Genomic DNA, 13,973 nt, shown 5'->3' with positions numbered 1-13,973 from the left:
TTTCTACTGTTATATAAAACCATACCTATTTAACCCTTTATGGATTCTTAGAAGTCAGTTAGGTCAAAGCTTTATATTATAGGTAGGAAAACTAAAACCCAAAAATTTCATTGACTTGCCTTATGTTAGAAGGAGAACTAGGATTCGAGTGCAGTTTTCTTTTTAATGGTCTATTGGTTTTACAGGTACTTAAGTTTTATTTATAACACTTTATTAGGGTGTGTGATACAGGATTTCATGAAGAAATGTCAATCAGCCATGTGAAAGTTTTTTTTTTTTTTTTTAATCTGCTTGGAAAAGATTAGATTTTTCAGTACCACTAAATGTTTTGTATTTTTCACTTGTTACGTGATGCAAGTGCAGTTTTTAATACCAGTAAATATGTATTCAAGTAATTTGTTTTTTAAACATGTCCAAACAAGGCATCCGGTGCTGGTAAATAACAGATTTGTATTAGTAATCGTAGAAGAAAGGAATAGGGGGGAGTGCTTGAAGCACTGCTTCTAGTTCTTGAGAACCTCACAAACTATTCCACATTTGTAAAATCAGACTTAAGTAAACATATTTTTCTGTGAAGTAAATGGGGTAATACACATAAAGCATCTAGTATTCATTAAATGTTATAAGGGAAGGGATCCTTTTATATTTTTTTATTTCTCTTTGCAGGTCACAGGTATCTTTAACATTTGACAGAATGAATGGGGGGAAAAAAAAAAAAAACAAATGTAGTCCTATGGTATTTACCAGAATTCTTGAAAGTTACCTTGGTAACATACTGAATGATTTAATTTTTTTGGAAGACTTGTTGAACCCATTCAAACGTGTAATTAAAAGACAATAAAAAGACAACTTTTTGAAGATTTGACCTTGGAAGTGAAGCTTGAGAGGTTATACACTCTCTCAAACTGCAGAGGGATCTAACACTTTCTGCAACTGAGCAACATTGACCATCTTCTCTGTATTAGTACTCAACATTTTTATTCCTTCCACCTTGACTACACATCCTGTGGCACATGTGGAATTGTGCCTGTCTTTCCATTCCTTTCTTGCATTTAATTATCTGTGTGCATTGTGGTTTCAAAGTGAAGCTTTAATGATGAGGCTTTTTAATTTTTTTTTTTGCTATAGTTTGTCTAAGATTAGAATTGAAATACCAACATTTGAACAAATTTAAATGTTGTGATCTCAATCAGTAGTTACTAGGTTTCAGTATCAATAAAGTAAGAAATTAATAATTTTTATATCTTAGAGGAGACTTAGGTAAGAACATGAAATATTTGCAAATACGTTTATAGGAACATCTCTTCCTCTTTAGTAAGATAAATAAGAGAACTTATTTGCTGTTAATTTATCTTTTAATAATATATTAACGAAGAAAAGTACATTTGTGTGAAAGCACAATGGGAAGAAACAAAGTATTTATTGCATGTAATCTTTTAGCTCTTACTTACATATTGTAGTTTATTTTCTTTTCCTATTCTATTTGTTTCAATTCATGACCTGGCATTTTAGTGGTATATTATATTCAAAGCAGCTAGTCTGTTAACCACAACAGGAGTACCTAGCAAAAGCAATGAGATTCTGTGTTGAGACCATCATTCCATTGTAAGGCTGGAATTCTCCGAAGTTTCATTTCATGGCTCATTGACATCAAGCTGAGATTTAGGATGCAAAGAAATTTCACAAGCAGTATGAAGCCTTCATATAGATTTTTAACAGTAATGCATAAAAGAATTAAAAGTCCCTAATCTCTTTATGATACCGTAATTTGTTGCATTTGTTTCTCCTGTTATTTTGTTTTAGGAGTATCTATGAAAAATAGAGGAGAAATTTTCTTTTAAAACAGTGAACTCATGAAATTATCAGTAAAAGTTAAAAACATATCACTATATTAATTTGACTTGACTTTAGTAGTAGTTTTTTTTTTTTTTAAATGCAAGGTTTTTTTTGGCTTTTATGCAAAAGCCGGTTAATTTTTGTTTATCTATAGAGAACCTTTAGATTTTCTCCTCCAAATTTAGTAAACCAGATCATCAGATGCAATTATGAGATACAAAATTTTGTTGGGAAAAAATTAAGAACAGATTAAGTCATTTGATGTCATAGCTTATAGATTAGTATTTTTTATGAATAAGACTTCCTCCCCATTAGTAATGTTTTTCTTCGGTATCTTATTTAGAAAAGAAAATACATTTCTAAGTAGTAGCCTATGAGAGAGAAAAACTATACTAAAAGGAAATAGAAGTATAACATTTTAATATGAATATGTGTGAGCTGTGTATATGACTTGTCTAAGAATAACTTATGTAATCCTTTATATTTTCCCATTGTAATTTTTTGTTTTTCACTCAGCTGTATATTTTAATATCTAATATAATATGGTTAAGAATTTGCTGTTTACAAAAAGGTAGACTGATAGATATATAAGTAAAATCCAGTGTAACAACTGCTATTATCAGTACTTATAACAAGGAAGGATAGAAAGAACAACTTGATGCCTAGAAAAATCGAACTGACTTTTTAGCTGGGTTTTAAAGTAGCAAAGGCAGTTTCTCAAAGACCAAGCAAGAGAGAGTTGTTGTAGTAGAAACTACAATAGGTACAAAAAATAAAATAATAATGTACACAAATTGTGATGGGGGCATTAAGAAAGGTTACTATAGCTAGTTAACAATAATTTTCCTACAACTTGCTAAGAAATCTGAATCTTATCTGAGTTCACCAAGATCTGAGATATGTAACTGTCAGTGAATATAGGATGTGCAAGTTTTAGGACTGACTTTACTCTTAATTATTTATATATAAAATCTAACTCTAACCTGTCTTTTAATTTTACACATCCTTTTAAGTTCTAGCATCTCAGGAAGGTGACATGAGTTACAAGTGTAACTGCTAATAAAAAAGGCAAAGGTTTTTACTAACAATAATAATTTTAAAATATTTCAAGATGTATGTATATCTATACATTCTTGTAACATCACATTTACTTTTTCTATAAGAAAATATTTGTTTTCTATTATGAAAGTATGATTTTATTCTGACTTCTTTTCAATCTGTAATAACAAATGTTTCTTTTTTGTAATGTGTTATGTCCATGAAAATACATACTACAGAAGAAAATTAATGATGGATGCGTGTTCAAGATAATTTTAGATTCCTTGAAGTCTTCTATAATGTGCTAAAGTTTTTAACATCTAGTCTCATTTATCTTTAAATTGGCATTCCTGACTTTCTTCTTAGGAGAAACCATAAACTTACCATGTGCAAATGAGAGTGGCTTTTAATGTAATGCAAATGTATTTGTTACTAGTTAAGTAGGAGGCTCAGTGCCTCTGGGTTTTGTGTATAATTTACACAAATAGCTGTTTTTATTTTACGTGGAATCTTGTCAATATTTTGACTTTTTAAGCAGTAAGAAGGTGAATGACAGGATTAGCAGAGATATGGCATAGTGATTGAAGTATGCAATTCTGTGATATTTATTACAAATGTGCAAAGTAGGACATGAACTAGAGCAGGTCTGTGTGTATACGTGCACTCAGGCAGGCATAAAATTTCAGCACAATACAAAGTCTAAGAAGCTGCTACATATTTATTCACAACATAGTTAGTACCTTTATTCTATTTTAAAACCTTGGGACTACTTTAAGGCACAAATGATGAGGCCTGTCCATTTACTAGAAGAAAGGCATGTATTATTCCAGGGTTAGATTTGTAAGAGCTTTTGTTAGTCATTCAACCTTCCACCCATGGAAGGAAGCCATATGCATCAACTGACAGATGATCATCTAGCCTCTTCCTAAGTCTAAAAATTAATCCTGTGTATAAAAACTTGTCACCCATGTGATTTTTCCCCTAAATGATAAGCATAAAGTAGGCTCCTTTAGTCAAAACTCTTTTTGGTTGATACATTGACACTTAATTATATTTGAAAAGACCTTAGTTACAAATGTATCTTTAAAAGACAGGGAGAGTGGGTAAATTTAAAGCCATTTTGGTTTATTTATATATCTAATTGCAGCCATCAAATTTAAAGTAAATTCACAGCTCATTTCTCACTTTAGCAGGAAACATTTGAGGGCAAGGTGGCACTTGTTTCCTGACTTTATTGCTTTCTGATAAAATAGTTTACTATGGCATTCTAGTCAACTTGTAACTAGCAATCTCACTGCTTTAAAGTTTATTACATTGGGATTGTGTGTGAGTGTTACTACCTTCTTATATTTTGCTATTTTTTAACAGTTCTCACATACAAAGTTCATAGTACCTTGAGCAGTGCCTTAGTTCCTATATAGCTTGTGATCACCAACTGGTAATTGTCAAGGCCAAGTCTAACTTATTTACTATTTTTTAGATAAAATTTTATTGGGACACAGACACAATTTAATCATATATGTATTGTCTTAGCTTGCGTTGCACTACAGCAGCAGTTTAGTAGCTCAATTTTGCATAGCCAAAAATGTCTAATTTCTGTCCCTTTTCAGAAAAAGTTTACTCCTCAGGATATATGAATTAAGAAAACAAAAACCCATGATGTCATTACCCACATGATAGTTGCTATTAACTTTCGTTTTTACTGTCTTTCCTACATTTCATTATTCGTTTCTAAAAAGATGACATTTATATGTTTTATTTTCATTTTACATACTTTTATGCTAACATAGAGATATTATTAAAGCAGAGATATTTTGTTCCTTCATCCTGTCTCCATCATATTTATTTAACCCTGTGATGTTCTACTTTATATTTTTTATGCTGTTTTGGTTTGCAATCGAAGGAAAGTGAAATAAAACAAGTAGAGAGGATAGAGGAGGCTTTTTGGATAACATTGTGTGTGAGTAGAAACCTGAAGGGAAGTAACAGATTCAGTTATTATAAGTTACATGAACATCTGGGGAAAGAGCATTTTAAATTGGGGGAATAGTAAGGAAGTAAGCAATGATCCAGAGGCAGAGAGGTTCCTCTCTTCTTGAAAGGAATAGATAGGACAAGAATAAGAGCAAACAACTACAATCATATGGAGAGCATATCAGGACACAAATCACATATGGCCTTAAGGTCATTTTGAGGTCTGTAGATTTATGCACAGTGAGATAGAAAGCCATTAGACAATTCTGAGCAGAAAAATGACATTACCTTATTTATCTTAAAGATATTAGAAAAAGCTTTAAATGTTTTTAGAACTTAGAGGTAAACATTTCACAAGCAAGAAACAATTGCCAAAACTTGTAAAGGAAAAGATTCATAATTTTGGCAACAGCAATATGAAATCTTCTGCATGACAATTTGAAAGACAAAATAGGGGAACCTATTCTCAACATGTAAGTTCATATCCAGGAAAAAAATTAAACATCCCACAAATAAAAAAAAAGATAAATTTGTTTGTGGAAAATGGGTAAAGATATAAACAGTATACAAAAAAGGAATGATCATATCAAAGATCCTTAAACTGTCATCAATAGTTTGAAATAACTCTTACATGATCTGTTTCAGATTACCACTAGTCAAAGTTAAAGGAATTTCTAGTTTTTAAAATTGATTCATGAATCCCTCAAGTTTAGTGGTGGCATATGATATATGAATTGGGGGGGTGATAATCTTTTATAGGGCTGATAATCCTCTCTTGTATAAAGCTTTCAACCAAGATTGGTTGGTTTCCTTTTTTCCCCCCGCAGAAAAAGTTACATAAAGGTCAGGATAAGTATAAATGACTAATTGGGAGAAGTTGGATAATATGACCATAAAAGCAGACTTAATTACTGTATCTATTACTAGTCAGATGTTTAATAATATAGCGATGGAGTGTAGAAATGTTTATGCTGCAGAATTTCCTCAGACTTCCTCTACTTGATACAGACATAGCCAGACAATATTTGAGTTTTTATTCTACAGATTGGACTCATTTGCATAGGAAATGTACTGACTGGTTATACACATAAAGCAATAGAAATACAAAGAAATTCTGAGATTACTTAGGAATTTTTGGATGAAAATTGCTGTTATTTTTCTCTTTAATTTTAATGTACTAGTCATTTGGTTAGAATAATAAATTTCTAGAGTTGGTGAGGTCTTAAATCGTATTAGTCCATATCAAACATATTTTAATAATATGGCAAAAAATATTCTTATAAGGGGGAAAAGCTCCCATAATCTTTCTAATCCCTGGCATCGCTCAGAATGGCATGAATATACTTATTCTGTTGCAAACAGACAGTAAGTACGGAAGTCTTTTTGTGTTGTCAGTCTTAAAATGTCAGTTAAGCAATAAAATCAAGATCCTGCTTAATTTTTAGACTGTTTTATAGCAATGTCTTTCTTTGCTTTTTTAAAGTTTGTAACTGTATGCCAAAAATTTCCAAATGACATAATACTGATCTCATTAAAAATTTCTTTCAACAAAATAATTCATGCAACAACACATTAGAAGTGAAGAAAGTTGTACACCCAGAGACACTGAAAATGGGGGGAAAAAGCTGAATGCATCTAATTTTCTGATTGCCAGTAATCTTATTGTCAGTTGTAATTACAACTAGTATGTATCTTTATATATAAAATGTTATCAGTCTTTAACTGCTTGAGAGTCCATGGAGAAAGACCAAGAATTTAAGATCATTTAGAATTAAACCTTCAAAATCTCACAAATTCAAATTTCAAGGTTATATATATTTAAAAGGGCATATTTAAATACTAAGTTATGGTAATCTTATATACAGAAAACGGATTTTATTTATGTCTGTGTATTGTAGTTTAACCTTTCTAGAACAGAAGACATTGTGTTCAGAACTAGAAAAAAAATAGTAGATTGTATTTGCATCTATTTCCACTGTTTCCTTGACAACTACTATAGATGCTGCTATCACCATGGGGATGGTTCTTCTAAATGAAGCGGCAACATCCAAAGGAGATGTTGGAAAAAGACGGAGTAAGTCTGTATTGATGTTATTGTAATTTCGTTTCAGTCTTATGACTCATTTAAATCAGATGGGAAATATATAAAACTCCCTTATAAACGAACTTCTAAAAGTTCTGGTTTGAAGAAGATTAAGATTTTTTTCCACTTATTTTTTCTGTTTCTTGGATGTGTGTGTGCCAGCACTTGAAAATATCTTTCTTCCATGCTGGGATTGGGTGACATTCTATGGAATTGCACATCAAAGAGAGCTGCTATTTATCCTTGTCTGGGGTGCTCTGACACATCTCTACTGAAGCTTTGCTCTCTCTAGTAACATCCACCCTACAGGAAGAGACAGAATTCTGTGCAGTCTTCAGAGATTTTATTGGCAAGTAGTAGGCTCCCTATACCACAAGAATCAGGTATGCATTCAAAGATGGACTCAGGCATTTTTGCATAGATATTGTACACTGAAATATTCCGATTAATTCCAATTCTTTTTTTACCAACATTTAAAAAAGAGGTCATTTCTTGATACTTTTTCTAGGGGCTTCTAGTGATATTCCAAGATTTACAGTTCCATCAAGTTCCAGTATTATGTTTTTAATCAAGTTAACTGTGTTTTGAACTCCTTTGATGAGACTGTTCCTTGGGGGATGGCAGAAAAAAATTAAGTTTTTGTAAATTAATAAAATTTGGCAACAAGATGGAAAAAAAACTTTGCCCTTAGGAGTATAGATTAAAAAAGGACTGAAGGCATCAATCCATTATTTCTTGCCACAGACTGTTTAATAATATCAGCTCCCTATGTGTTTTCATGATTATAACTTACAAACATGCAACCCTCTCTAAAAATTCCATTATAAAGTGTGAATTTTAATTTTAAAATATTAATACATTAAGTCTTTTTCAGATACCCAAGCTCCTTGTACATAAATTCTAGGTTCTAAAAACAACTTTACAAATCCATAATTAAAATCCTCAAAGTGCTTCATGTTTTTAGAACCTAGAATTTATGTATGAGGAGCTTTGTAAAGGGATTTTTAGATAGGGTTACATGCATGTAAGTGAATCATAGTTTTCCAAATACTTGGGTATCTAAGTATTGAAACATGTTGAATGTAGTAGCAGTGAATATATTGCTTAAATTTTATATCTTTTTTATTGTATCCTTTAGAATAATTTGCTGTTCTTGGGATTAACATTTGTTTCTGAGGATAGACTGATATTTCTCATACCCTATTAAAGTAAATAATATTAATGTGTATTTTTTATCTTGCAACATCTATGATGCAGGCTTTATAAAAATCATTGCTTCTTACCTCAATAGTTATATATCCCTTCAACAAATATGTAATGCCAAATTGTAAATGTGTGTATGCATGTATATGTGTGAGAGACAGACCTGAGGAATATTTATTCCTTTTTCACTCTAGTGCTATTTTTATTTTTTATCTAATAAAACTAATTGCCTCTGTCAGAATACTTCCATGTTATGATAGCATTTTCTTGTGACAGGTATGTTCTTTTGTGTGGACTGTAGTGGTTTATTTACCCATAGAGTAATTACTAACTGCTCATTCAGACCCTCTTTCTGTGTACAAGTACTTGATTAGCATTTTGTTCCACTGCATAGAATTAAATGTATTCTGTTTTATTTGAGCACATGTTTTGAACCTCATTTCCATTTAGCATAACCAAATGAGACAACAAAGAGCAGCAAAAGGAAGTGAAAAGTGTTTTTTTTTTTCCAGCTTCTGACAAATTTAGAAAAAAAAGACAAAAGGAAGAAATATTTGACAAAAATACCAAATATGGGAAGGCATAAAGCAAGGCATTGCATATTCCAGATTTAGAAGAATTCTAAGCAAAGTTGAAAAATTGTGTTTAGTGGTTGTTATCTGTCAGTTAGATATTCTACTATTTTTTAAAAAGGCGTTTTCATGTTTGTGATATTCAGCAACCTGTTTTTTGCCAGTATACATTTGAAGTTAAACTGCATGAGTGTTGTCTGAAATGTCAGAGGCAGCATTTGAATACTGTTACACACTGATACCTGCACAATTTGAACTAAAAATTCACAATGATATTCCTACAGATTTGAGTAAAACTCATTAACAGATCTCTAGACTATATTTTTGACAATGTCATACCTTATTTACTCCCTGATTTCCAGGTCTGTAATTAAAGCTGGTTTTATATGCCAGAAAAACAAAAATACAAGCACATGGAACTCTTTGATTCTCCTTCTTTTCTTTTGCTTAAGTATACTTAATCTTTGTCTTCCTCTTTCCTAATTAATCATTTCAAAATTTTTTAGCATTTTTAAGAATTCCCTGAAACTAGTGAAAGAATGCAAGTATTATACAAATATTTTATTCTTAATAAGAAATATCTAAACATTTAAGAGATACCTAATTTCTGTTTAAATAAAATTCACTTTTTAATATATTTACTTTTATTCTAAACATACTTGAATTGGCTCTGATTTTTAAGCATTTTTACAAGCATGTTTAAATTTTACTCAAGCAATGAATCTTACTAAGAATTGGAATTATATTAGGTTCTTTTAATAGTATTTTATTGCTCATCTTTAGAGTAAAATCTTCTTATAAATTATAGAAAGGAAAAAACATATTTTTTCTATTGCTAGCTTGTTTGGGACAATGCACTACAGCATAGCACATTGTCTTGTAACATGGCATTTTTCCTTTGTAAAACAGTCTGCGTATCCTGTCCTGCTCTTTAGGGGCATTTCCCCGCTCTGTGAAACTCACGAAGTCCATATTGTCTCACCCTTCTAGCTTTGATTCCTAGACGTCCATACACTAGGATAAACTATTTCTAAGTAACAGACTTTTAGTGAGGCAATATTCCAGCCAATAACCTAAAATTATATTTATTTGTAAATATTGCATGACACCTGAAAGAATAGAATTATATTTAGCACTCTAATAATGCAAATGTCTCTGCTAATATAACCAAAGCTTCATAATGCAGTGGCTGATAATCTTGTTTGTGGTTTATCAGATATTTTGTTTTGTTTTTATCCCTTTGGGGCATTTTAGTACTTGTAGGAATTTTGTAAGAGAAGAAAACTACCCGAACACTTAGAACAGTCACTTTTGTTGTTTTCACACCCCAAATATAATACATTTTCATTGAGAAGAATGTGGAAAATCATGAATGCATTGTTACTTGGTTTGTTGTACCTGAATGTGCCATGACCTATTAAATGTTAGCATATTGTAATTTATTGAATGATTTAAAAAAATAAACCTGTGGATTGTGTTTTTCTGGATTCTAATGGTATTTTTTGTCTCTTTCTAGTAATTTGCCTAGTGGGATTAGGCCTAGTGGTCTTCTTCTTCAGTTTTCTACTTTCAATATTTCGTTCCAAGTACCATGGCTATCCTTACAGGTAATATCATTTTAGTAAAGCAAATGTTTTCATTTATATTAATAAACAGAATTTGAATGTTTTTTGTATTTAAAGAGTAATATAAAGTGGCTATCTCATTTGCCATGTGATTTTCATCACAGTGAATCAAGTTTTTAAGCATTTGCATGTGTTTGGCATACATTGTACAAAGGACATCAAAGGCATAGTCCCTTTCTTAAGTTGTGTCATTTTAGAGTTGTATTGTAAATGTACATATGTCTAACAAAATGGTTTTAAGCCTGGTAGAATTCATCAAAATTTCTTCTTCACTTAGTTTGTCTATCCATCACAATTTGAAATTCATTTGCAATTTTTCTCATATAATCTACTGTTCAGGGTCTAATAAACTTTGCATCATTTTTTTGAATTCTGCACAGTTTCAATTTTTTCAGATAGGCCAAGTTGAATGAAAACTTAATGATAACCTAATGCTTGGTCATTATAAGTCACCACATCTCTCAGTTCACCCATATAGCCTCATAAATGGATATGGAAAGATGCTGAAATTTCATCCTGAGATCACATTATGACAGCAAACTATACTTTAATAGTGCACACTACGATGAATGTTCAAGGTAATAATTGTTCAGTTCTTGGATAAGGTATAAGTTCACTTCTTGAGCATGTTCTTCCCTCACTTTCTTTTAAAGAAATATTCTAGTTTCCTTTTATGGCATCCTTCTAATAGCTTAGTCCATCCTCTCTAGTGAAGGAAAGTAAAGTTCCTGTATTTCCTGTCTCAGATTTTAAAGTTTTTCTGCTGAAACAGTAGAACCAGTGAAATTGATAGAAAAACGCATCATACTTTAAATTCCTTCCACATGTTAACAGTGCAATTATTTAAAAAAATGTTTCTGTGCAGTTGATGGCAACAATATAAAGCTTTACCTGAAGGACAAGATTAATCTCTTCACAGGGAAATCTGATTAGGAGTCATAATGGAAGAATAAGACTCTTCAATCCCACTTATTTTCTCATGGCAGAGGTGCATTTCTAATTCTCTTCCTCCCACATCCATTAAAAATAAATATGCTAAAGGAATGGGAGAAATGTGAGTATCAGATATGAGCTGTGGGATCCTCTGCCTTAAGTCCTGTCTAGATGGTAAATGAAATTTTAAAATCATTTTTATGAGGGCAAAAATAAGAAGTGTAACATGGCATTACAGGGAAATGAAAGCAGGAGTCTGAACTCATCATTTGCTTTGCTATTGCATGATTTAGTTTCCCAGTTAGTCTACTTTCCAACGTAATTCCTATCGTTTTACTATCTCTTCCCTTATCACATAAAAGTCTTTTAATTACCCCTTCAGCCTATTGAAAACTTTTATTTGTATCTGCTTTTCTACATTCATTCTTTTTCATGAATCATCATACATCAAGCTTCCATAAATTCTTACAACACTCTTAGATTGTCTTCTCTGTCATCATTAATTCTCACATTCTCATGCTTTGTTAAGTTTATCTATGTTATATATGTTTCCTTTATAACATTTACAGCATCTCCTCGAGCTAACAACATATAATGAAGAACATTATGTGAAAAAAAAAATTCCATTTTTTCTTTTGAAATTTTTTTGAAAATATTCCCTTTTACTAATTTAGTACATGGATAACATTACATGGTAATGTTGAGTGTTGTTTTGGATTTTTTGTTAATTCTATTATATCATTTTTCTTCAGATTGTGCTTTCATTTTTTTCTCAGAAATTTTACTAATTCTGTTGTGAATAACGGTAATAGACTGTAACATCATGATCAGCTGTTACTAAAAGGATTGCAGAGACCAAATATCAGAGATATATAACATACTTATCAGAGATAAGTCTCAAGCTACATCCTAAAACCCTGACAATGCAAGGAAAAAATATGCACCTATATTGCTAGTTCCTTGGAGCAAAAGCAAAGGTGATGACAGAAGCCAGAGTGAGAATAAAGGAAAGGAAGAGAAATAATTCTGGGAATAGTTGAAAGGTAGATTTGATTTTAAAAACAGAGAGACCTTTTCTCATTGAATTATTCTGTGAGGAAAGCTCGGTCAAGTATGAACAAAGCACCACATTTGTACTTTGCATACCCAGAAGTATTTCTCTGTGGCACCAATAATATATATATTGTACTTAATTAAAAAACAGGCAAGTCTTTCTCATATCAGATAAAGGCAGTTTGTAGGGAATGAAAGAATGAGATTCAGGACATCATTTACACAGCAAAGGGAAAATCTGCAAAATATTCAGGAAGGTATGTCCTGGTCTGAGAACTTGTACTGAAAAGACACTTGTGATTGCCTATCTTAAGAGTCTGGCACCCCACTATACTGACTCATACACCCTGGGGACAAGGGCTAACTCCATCCAGTCACTCTTGACAGACATCAGATAGGTCTGAAAAAAAAAAATTTCTTAACCAAGACCATATCTTTGATTTTGAGACGAGCCAAAATGACAAACAAACATTTTCCTCCAAAAAGAACAGAAAACCTCTCATTTCTAGCTGCTTTAGATATCTGTGCTTTGGATAAGACTTTATAAAATCCCTTGGTAAAAATGTGTATTTCAACACTATTAAAAATCACCTTTAGCCAAAGACTTTAGCTCTAGTGCCAAAGTACTTAAGTTGTCTGTGATACCTCCGCCTTTTGTAGCCATAAATGTCTTCCTTTTAAATCTGTGAATTACAGCTTTTGTACCAAAAACTACTAATACATAGAACTATGTCAATAGTTAATTTTTCTTTACAATTTTGAATTTTGATTAATCTGTAACCTCTCATTTAATCTAAATGATTTTTTTTAAAACTCATTTTAACTTATCTCTTAATGTTACATGTCACAAAATCTTAAATATTTACATGCTCTGATCAAATTTTCTCAGTATTTCAAACTAACTTCAGAATTTTTTTTTTTTTGGTTGATCTATATACATGCTAAAGGAGATAAAAATGTACTTTCGATTATTATCCTATTTCTTTAAACTTTGCTACATTTTAGTGTTGAGAGTTTATTCTATAGTACATGTATCACACCATAATTAAATTCTCCCCTATTGGCTTTAAATTTCAATAATCCAAACTCCTGATTTAAACTCTATGATATGCTCATTAACTATATAACCGAAGACAAATAAGGTCATTTTCTCATTTTTAAATGGAAAAATATGTTCAAACTTGACTATTGTAAGGATTATATGAGAATGCATGTAAATCACTTTACACATTGCCTAGTACATAGTACTATATTACTCAGTATGATTGATAATTATTAATTTTCAAAGAAATATTTTAAAGTCATATATATATCTGACCTACTTTTTGTAGCAGAATTCTTGTTTTGAAGAATAAGTAATTGTTATTTTATATTTATATGATTCAATTGAGTTAAGAACCTGTTTACTCTGGTCTTTTTCATGAACGAAATTGGTCCCTTGAAACTACCACTGAAATATCAAATTAAGATTTTGATATAGTTACCATTTGAGCCATAGTTCAGAAGAAGAAATTTTATTTTAATAGCACTGAATTCATTTTGTGTATTAAATAATAATTTTAGTTTATATCCCCCTTTTTTTTTTTGTGGGACCCTCGCCGGTGGCCAGGGATTGAACTGACGCTGCAGAGGCTGCAGGCAGCCTTGCAACCCAGT

General features: G+C 31.3%; 1 protein-coding gene across 3 annotated transcripts in view; it reads left to right on the top strand.

The window, feature by feature from the left end:
• Positions 1-13,973, top strand: part of TUSC3 (tumor suppressor candidate 3) — a 166,741-nt gene that overhangs the window by 144,206 nt on the left and 8,562 nt on the right. For all 3 annotated transcript variants that reach the window (XM_037525976.2, XM_054700820.1, XM_037525978.1), the window contains exons 8-9: positions 6,848-6,922; positions 10,223-10,313. In XM_037525976.2, coding sequence (XP_037381873.1) covers positions 6,848-6,922; positions 10,223-10,313 — 166 coding nt within the window. The remainder of the gene's footprint in view (positions 1-6,847; positions 6,923-10,222; positions 10,314-13,973) is intronic.

This window comes from Talpa occidentalis, unplaced genomic scaffold, assembly GCF_014898055.3.
Source record: "Talpa occidentalis isolate TD23 unplaced genomic scaffold, MPIMG_talOcc4v2.1 talOcc4.4, whole genome shotgun sequence".
NCBI lineage: Eukaryota > Metazoa > Chordata > Mammalia > Eulipotyphla > Talpidae > Talpa > Talpa occidentalis.
This window is presented reverse-complemented; position numbering and strand designations above follow the sequence as displayed.